The sequence below is a fragment of the Pteropus medius genome, unplaced genomic scaffold (genome assembly GCF_902729225.1).
Source record: "Pteropus medius unplaced genomic scaffold, Ma_sr-lr_union100, whole genome shotgun sequence".
In the NCBI taxonomy this organism is placed as follows: domain Eukaryota; kingdom Metazoa; phylum Chordata; class Mammalia; order Chiroptera; family Pteropodidae; genus Pteropus; species Pteropus medius.
Genome location: NW_024356335.1, coordinates 1562694 through 1571855, shown reverse-complemented (window position 1 = coordinate 1571855; position 9162 = coordinate 1562694). Strand labels below are relative to the sequence as shown.

The window sequence follows — 9162 nt, the reverse complement described above, 5'->3', positions numbered from 1 at the left end:
GCGTGGCAGCGGCGCGTGACGTCGGGGGAGGGAGCTGGCCAGTGCTGAGGGGGCGCGGCGCGCAGGGGCAAGGAGCCGGGTGGCTCGGGGCCCAGAGAGCGCGGCGGCCCGGAGCCCGCCAGCCCCTGACAGCCCCCTCCCCCTGGCGGACGACGACGACAACGGCGACGGCGCGGGTCATGGCGGAGCAGCGAACCGAGCGCGGGCCCTGAGCACCACCGCATGGAGCGGGACGAACGGCCGCCTAGCGGAGGGGGAGGTGGCGGGGGCTCCGCGGGGTTCCTGGAGCCGCCCGCCGCGCTCCCTCCGCCGCCGCGCAACGGTGGGTGAGGGGCGTGCAGAACCCGGGCCCAGCTAGAACCGGTCCCCTGTCTCCTACCCCAGGGATCTCCTCTCACCCTGCTCTTTCTCCGGGAAGCCGCAGCGGCCCCGGGTCCCCTCGGCGTGGACCTTCACCTCGGCGCCCCTCAAGCGCGGACCTCCCTTTCCTCCTCCGTCCTACAGCGCGGACCTTCCCCTCCCTCCCTGTTCCCTTCAGCGCGGATCCTCCCCCTGCCCAGTTCCCTCTGCCCCGACCTTCATTTTCCCCTCCCCTGGCCCTCTGCAGTGGCCTCCTCCCCCAAATCCTCTGTGCAGATCCTCCCCTCCCAGGTCCCATGTCGGACCCTCTCCCTCTTCTCTGGTCTTCTCTGTGCCTAGCCCTCACTTCCCCTAGGTCCCCTCAGCCCCCCACAGCAGAGTCCTAGCGTCGTTTGGGGGCTTCCCGTCCCCTCATCATTCCCTCAGAAGAGGGGTCCTTTCAGCATGAGCCCTCCTCTCCCCGGTCCTTTCTGTGCTCACCACGCGGGTTCGTCCTTCCTCGCCCTATCCACGCGACGCCACACCCTCGTCCTCTCGGTTCTCTGTGCTCCACACCTTTTTGGAGCCTCTGCGGTCCGGAGCTTCCTGTGGCCCCCGCACCCCACTACTGCGAGCCTCCGCTTCTGCGCCGAACCCCAGATCGTTAGCTACCCGCCCAGCGTCTCCTTTTTTGGACCCCTTGGTGCCTCCTCCGCACCCGATTTCGCTCTGCTCCTTCTTCGCTCAGCTCTAGGCGACGACTTTCTGCTGGCTTAGATCTCTGGTCCGACCGTGTTGCTGGGGACACCTGTCTCTCCGTCTACCGACCGGTCCTGGTCCGCGCTTGTCCCACCTCAGTTCTCCTCGTCCCTTTCGCGGTCTCGGACTGCAGACCGAGAATTCCTCCCTTGGCCCAGCCTTTCCTACCGTTCTCCCCTTGCCCCCAGGTCCCGGCCAAGTCCTCAGGTTCCTCGGGTCTGTCTCTGGGGCTGCCCCGTCCTACGCCCCCTGGATCTCTCCCCCTGCGGGATGTTTTATTTGTATCTGTTTGATATTTCTCCCCTCGGTGTTTGTCGGGGAATGTTTTTATTGGTAACGTGTAAGGAGCTTTTGTGAGGTCGTAAAAGGTGAACTTTTGAACTTGGAAAGCGCCCTGGAGCAATTAGCGCAGGCGATAGCCCCGGGAGGCCTGCATTACAAAGGGTGCTCGTACGGGCCGGCAAACGCTCCGGCTGCAAACCCAATTTATTTATTTATTTGCCCTGCCTTCCACCTTTCACATCTCCTCATTTCCGAATAAAGGGCAGGCTCTCGCAAATCGTGCCTCCTCCCCTCTCTGCGCCATAAACTCGCAATTCTCTGAAAGATCTAGGACCGAACAGTGTCTAACAAGTAACAGATTTCAAATTGAATGCAAACACCCAGGACAGTTAGGAGGCACTAAAAATTAATTGCTTCAGCAAGATTCTCAATCAGGATAGTGACCTGGCAGGTGTGAGGAAAGTAACCTGAATATAGGTCACTTAGGCACTCGATTGTCGAATGAATGAGAAGCTACAAGAGAGGCATCTTGGGGTGGATCTGCACCTTCATACGTTTATTGCCAGTTCAGTAGATATGCATTTTTACCAGTTAAGGGAAAAGTCTGTTTAGAGGAGAGCCTGGTTAACTTCACTTGATGTTGCTGACCAAATAGTGATATGCTTTCAAAGCTCTTGTCCTTTTTTTAAGATGTCCGTGATGTGTGGTATTTAGGTGGCTGGCAGTCCCGTGGGATGTCTTTGGAGACTAATTTCTGAATGTGAACATGTTTGAGATCAATAAAATCCGGTGTCACAAAGGAGGAGGCTGGAATCCAGTTAGGGTAGAAGGAGACAGTATCATAGGAACAAAGGATTTCTTTAATGCTTTTGACTTTTTAAGCTTTTTAAGTGGAGATTTGGTTTGGTATTAATGTGTGAATGTAAATCCTGATCTAAAATTTACCATGCTGATTTTCTACCCAAGCCCCAGATCTTATAGTCCACATTAGTGTATTTTCATAATGCCTTTCTGTTTGTGTATGCTTCCTGTACCCACCTGTGCATAGATGGATTTTGCTGTAGACTTCAGTTCTGCTTGAGAATATTGTTGTAAGGGAAACCTAGGAACTGCATTTGTTATTAATTATTCATTAGTACATTTTAAAGAACTCAATGGTAATTTTAATTCTTAATCAAATTTCCCATTCATAGTCTCATTTCCTCAATTCGTCAGAACCATTTAAAATAATGTTATGAGCAATCCATTTTGGCTAAGGTGGCTTTACTATTTTATATTTTACATCAGTTCTGTTTAGTGCTACAGATTTTTTTTTTTTAAATTGAAAACAGTGAGAGTTTTGGCAGTTTGATGAGCTTAAAAAGTACATTAAACATTAGACTGTTGTGGGATGCTTCATTTTTCAGTGTAAAAATGAGCAGCGTCCTGTTTTATAATTTATGTTCTTTATCTCTTATAACTTAATATGCTCTCAGAATTCACCCCACTCCTAGCCCTCCAAAAAAGGGAAAGTTTATCTTTGGAATGGTGGGGATTTTTTTTCTTTTATACTTCATTGATATTTTTCTCTAAAAGTAAATGAAACTGCTTAAGTTCTATGAAAAAATGAATTCTAACTTTTTACCCTACTGACTGATTTTCATTTTGTATGAAATATTTGCAATAGATAGCTATCTAAATAGGAGGGTCTTTTGGTTTGTGTCATGAAGAAATAAACTGTAGGTGGAATTTTAGAAATGTTTTCCTGCCGGAAACGCCATTGATGCTGAATTTACAGTCCTTTAAGTGGTTTTTATTATTCCATTGGAATACAGTTGCTTGCCTTTTGATGCACCATCACCTTTCCAGTAATTTCTTGTGCTGACTGCGCTAGATGTTTTCAGTCGTTGCTTGTAGGTTTTCATAACAAAAATGAACCCATTTAGTCATAATAGAGGACTGCTCCCTCTTGGGGTTTCAGAGGAAGATGAATGGTTTGAGGAAGTATGTGCTGAATATTGCATTTGTTCATTTTATTTTAAGAGAATGAGGGAGTAGACTTTTAAATTAAATATTTCGAGCAAAGGAAAGTTATAAGCCATTATCAGTAATTAATATCACAGCTTATATAATTAGCTGGGAGTTCACTAACATCCCTTTCCCCCTCTATGATCATGCCATCCAAATACTTATCCCTGAAAAAAATTAGCAGATGTTTTCTATGACAATTTAACTTCAGTTTTGTGACTTTAAAAATTAAGTTAATTCTGAGTGCCTTAGACTTTTCTACTTTAATTTAAAAAGATGCATAATATAATATTGTTGTTTTTAGAACAAACAACACACAATTTTTTTTTTTTAGTAGGTTTCCAAAAAACACTGAAAAGCAGTAGTGAACACTGCTGGTTTTAAACAGTTGAGATGTGAGATGACCACATTTCCAATCTTAGATTTACCATCCACTGATTTTTTTTTAGTATTTCTGTTCCATGTAATCAAAATATGATCATGACATGCTTCCTACGTCATTCTGAATTCTATAGCAAAAAAGAGAGAGAGTGTGTGTGTGTGTATGTGTGTGTGTGCGCATGCATGTGCATGTGTTAGCACATTAAAGGGAGTTGAGGAGGGAAGGAGCTAATGAAAAAAAAACCCTTGCATTTCCTAAAGAATGCCCAAATCATGCATTCCCATATTTTATTCACAATTTCTTCATTTCTCATTTTTTTCCTCCTTTTTTTCCTGGGGTTATGGGACAAAGGTAAGAAATAAACTTTAGATTAATAAAACCTAATTTTAGGTTAGTGGAGGATGGAGGGTAGAAATCCCAACTGCTGCTATGATATTTACTAAGGGAAGTTTTTTACACTACTTGTAGTGTTTGTTGTGCAAGTTGGCTTTAAATTGCTAATGATGCTTGTGGGGGCTTGGGGCTATGTAAGTGAGTTTCATCCTGTATTCAAGACCATCGCTTCGTTTCTATAACAAAGTAGATATTTATTGGTTAGTGTTGAATAAATTGGTCCATTAATGAATTGTGTTCAGATGGCAACTTCTGGCTTCAGAATTCGGGATAGCACCTTTGGCATATGAGACTTTATTTTTAGCATGCTCATCTAGATCTTGGCATTGTCTTAATGTTTTGTTCTTATGTTTATTTTTGTGTCGTAGCCAAGTTAAATGACAATTCTCTGTGTAAGTATTTTTTCCATGTATATAATTAGGTTGAAAGTTAAATTTGGGGAGATACTTTTTAAGAGTAAATTTTATATTGTTGGTCAAATCTATCTCTTTAAAGTAGTATGGTAAAAATGTCTTATTTTGTATGAACCAGTCATTTATGTGAAAAAGGGTCATAGAGAAATCAGAGTTCTAAATCAACAGATAAAGCTTGCATTTCAACAGAGAATAAAAGTGTCCTTGAAACAATTTTAAACAGAAGGTAGCTATTGAATATGCCCACACAAGTAGTGATCTAATATACCCAACTCTTTGTACACTTGGAAAGTATTTCTAAAACCAGCAAATTATGAAAGAAAATATTTTCTTTCAAACTTTCATATTCTTAAGATCAACTTTTTCCTGGCTCAGGTAATTTCTTACGGGTTTATGGATGCCATTGATTGATAACTAAGGTTTAGAAATACTAAAATTATTAGAAGTCGGCAAGAAGTACAGAGCAGGTAATTCTTTTTCTGGTGTTGAGCCGCTGTTAGAGCTGAAGTTTCAGTTTCTTGTGAGCTTAATCTTAAAAAAAAAAAAAAAAAAAAAACCTTGATATAACTTTGATGTACAGTATAGAATCAAGCCTAGTCTGCTATTGCTTGTTCTCTAACATGGCTTGTCTTTACAAAAAAAAAAAAGGCTGTTAGAGCTTAATTTCCTTAAAAATGAGAAATCAGAAGAAACCCGTTTTAAGATGTCTAACTGCTTTTAAGTGTGGTTTAGAACTAACAGTAGAATAGAAAACTTTATTTTAAAGACTAAAACATTTCCTACTTTATTTTGTTCTTTCCTTATTACCTGCTGTTAAACAGTAGCCTGCATAGAACAGCTTCTCAAGGAAACAGACTTTTTCTCTGGTTACGATTATTTAAATAAAACTTTACTATGTAACCCAGTAATTCTAATTAGCAGTGATTTAGTTGGGGAGAGAACCAGGATTTCCTCAGCTGGCTGTTGGGGACCCGAATTGCTTTTTACCCCACCCCCAGCTGCACCAAATCTTTTGATCCCTAAGCTACAGTGGTTGTCATTTGAGAAAGCAAACTGAGAGCAAATAAGTTGTGAAAATAGCCTACTTTGAGGCTTCATTTGCATTTTGGAAGTTTTGTTTAAAAAAAATTATAGGAATAATTGAAGCTTCAAAATTTATCTTGAAGGGAGCAAACTGACCAAATTCATGTGCCTAAGTAAGAAATTCCTGTATTTTTTAAAAATACATTTCTTTAAAAATTTCAGGAATATTTTAATATCAACAATCACTATTTCAAGAGAGAAGTGATCCTAATTATAAATTCACAGGAGGCATTCAGGTATTTTGAATTTTTTGAGATTGCGTGTTTGGGAAAAACAAAAGCTAGCTCTTATGAAATGTAACCATTTTCATCATGGTAGTTTGTGGAGCATTATAAGTTCAAAAAAAGAATCACAAATTCTTATGTCATACTAAGTCAATTCTACAATTTGTTTTATTAAGAGTTAACTTTAAAAAAGTATCTTCAAATGATGAAGTCTTTGGGTCCTAATTTTGAACTGTACACCCTTCAATTTGTTTACACCAGAGAAGCTATTCAAGCATAAACCACAGATGGCAGTAGTAGGATATTTTTCTATTTTCTGGAAAGATTCTTGCCTTTAAGTTGGTGTCGATTCTGTGGGCACTATTGATAAGTCAGCTGGCAAGTGTAATGTTTCCTAAACCAATTCCCCAGGCAGCAACATGTAATGCATTCTGGAAACAAATCCTGGTGGTTTGATTTGAAGATACGTTCTGTGGGTGGTTTCAACCAGAACAGTGACTTTGCTCTCATTGTCAAAGAGAGAAATTATAAAAAGAATTTGGTAATAGGGATAGAGGGAATTGTTTGCACAATAAGCGCTAGCTCATTGGAACTGTAGTAATGGTATTAGAAAGGATGAATCAAGTGTAGATACTTGCTTGAACAACTGTTTGCATTGGAATTGATTTATAATTCATTTAAAAATATACTCGAGTCATATTTGAGAAAAATGAACAACTAAATTCTTCGTGTGGAAGAGGTAGATAGTCTTCTCAGTTTTTTATTTCCAACTCTTATGTTTCATAGTATCAGATAACTTTAGATTTGTCTATAAGAGCACTTCAAAAGTCTATAAGTGGTTTCTGCTTGCTCTTTCAATCCATCATTGTATTGTCAAAATTTGTATTTTTAATTTTTTCCTCTAAAACCATTGAAAAAGGATGTAATTGATTAAACAGATTTTTAAACTTCCTGTGATATTTCCTTTGAATGCAAGGGAAACAGAGGTATGATCCCATAGTTTAAGACTCAGGAAACATTACAGTAACAAATCTGTGCCAAAATGAAGGAGAGACTGATTCAGTGAAGGGGACTAGCTTAACCTGTATAAAGTTTTCATTAAAAAAATTAATTTTAACTCATGCACTCATTTCAGTCGTGAAGCTGTGTCATCCTGGAATGATTAAAAATTCGGTCTTGATCATTTTTGTTAATTCCTTACACTCTACTGGATTAGATGCAGTGTTCATTTTACCACAGTTAACTCCAATTTATGCAATTTAGTTTTTCTCTCATAAAAGAAAGAGGACACAATTCTGTGAAATCTTACATACTTTTTATCTTGCTTCCTTATCTCTTGCCTTTTAAATTTATAAATGAATAATAAAATAATACTCAGTTGGATTTTATTATTTTCTACCATTCATCATTCGTGTATCATTCTTTATTGGAATATTTTAGACTTAATCTCTTCCCACTTATTTGAACCATTAAATTAGTTATTTACTGTATTATCTAAACCAGTAGTTTTCAAATTGTGGTTCATGAACCTGTGTGTGTGTGTCGGGGGGATGTCCCTGATACCCTTTCAGGAGGCTCTTGAGCTCAAAACTACTTTTATAATCTGACATTGTTTGCCTTTTTCACCATGTTGAAATTTGCACTAATGTTGCAAAAACAATGGTGAGTAAAAACTGTTGGAATCAGTAGAAATCAAGGAACTAAACTGTAGTAGTAGTCATTGTATTCTTCATGTTCATACACTTATACAACAAAAAAAGCCATTTCACTTAAGAATGTCCTAGGTGAAGTAGTAAAAATGATTAACTTTTTTAAATCTTGACCTTTGAGCAGACTTGTTTTTGATATTCTATGACAAATACACACAAAGCATTTTTGCTGCACACCAAAATAGAATAGTTGTTTTAAGGAAAAGTGCTTGTGTGATTCATTATATTGTGAGCTGAACTAGCTGCTTTTTGTCATGGACTAACATTTTTGCTTGAAAGTGCAATCGACAAACTATGATCTGTTTAGATTTGGGTATATGGCATACCGTTTTTTTGAAAATGAACAGTGAGCCTATTACTCCAAGGAAGACCGACAATATTTGTTGCTAGTGAATAAAATTAGAGCTTTCAGACAACAATTAGAATTTTGGAAATCTTGTACCTGTCGCTTAGAGATTGACAGCTTCCTAATACTTAAAGCCTTTTCTGATGAGACTGATGGTGATATTAACAAATATGATTTTTTGATATTGTGTAATGAAATGTCAACATTTTGAAGATCACTTTATTTCAGTGAAGCAATTTTTCCAAATCACTGGGTATATGATATTACAAAATCCTACATGCATAAAAGATCTGTTCAAAATGCCCTATAGACAGATGGATTTTAATGTGTCATAGTACCCAAAGTTCATTGATAAGGTTTTAGATTTCACATTGAACTAACCTTTAAGAAACCAGCACTTACTAAGGTGTGTTATCAAAGAAAAACATCTACAATTATTTTAATAAGCAAATACTTCTTCCTTTTCCAATTATAAATCTGTGTGAGGCCAGATTTCCTGTCTCTATACTTCAACCAAAATAGTATATCACAACTGAATGCATATAGGAGAATCTAGCTGCTGGAATTAAGTTGGATATTAAAGAGATTAGAAAAATATAAACGATGCCACTTTTCACTCTTTGTTTTTTGTTTTTTTTTTTGAAAACATATTCTCCATAAAATTATGTTATGTATATTAATATGTAATGGGTTAAGACCACTCAGACTAAAACATGTGAGAACCCCTGTTCTAAATGAACTAACTTAATGTGTAAGGAAATGGTAACTTTACCAGGTAATATTATTAGTACCCAATTACTTTGGGTTTTTCTTTTGTTTTCTTTTTATTTTTTCCTCCATCAAAAGGCTACAGAGGAAAAAAAATTGAAAATGAGTTCATATCATTTAAGTTTTCTTTGCATGAGACTAAATGAAGTGTGTCATAGTTCATCCTCACTGAATTCTCTGATAAGGCTTTTGTTACCTGCTACATGAAACCTGTTGCTTAACTGTTGATTATCTTGTGGCGGAAGTTTTCCAATAGAACCTGTTAAATCACAAAGGCTAGATTTATAATTATGGAAATAAATTGGACAACACAATACTTTCTTACTATTAAGAATCATTTCTAAAAAATAATGAAATATTTATGAGGTAAAAAATCCGATCTTGCTTTTTAAAATTTCTAGCAGGAATGACTTGCTCGTTAGCTTTTAGTAGACATGTTTGGCTTTCACTGAGTCTT

The 9162-nt window shown here is 38.8% G+C and overlaps 1 protein-coding gene across 1 annotated transcript in view; it reads left to right on the top strand.

The window, feature by feature from the left end:
* NR6A1 (nuclear receptor subfamily 6 group A member 1) overlaps positions 1-9162 on the top strand; it is a 185196-nt gene continuing 176034 nt past the window's right edge. The window contains exon 1 of the mRNA XM_039861459.1: positions 1-322. Coding sequence (XP_039717393.1) covers positions 223-322 — 100 coding nt within the window. The 5' untranslated portion in view covers positions 1-222. The remainder of the gene's footprint in view (positions 323-9162) is intronic.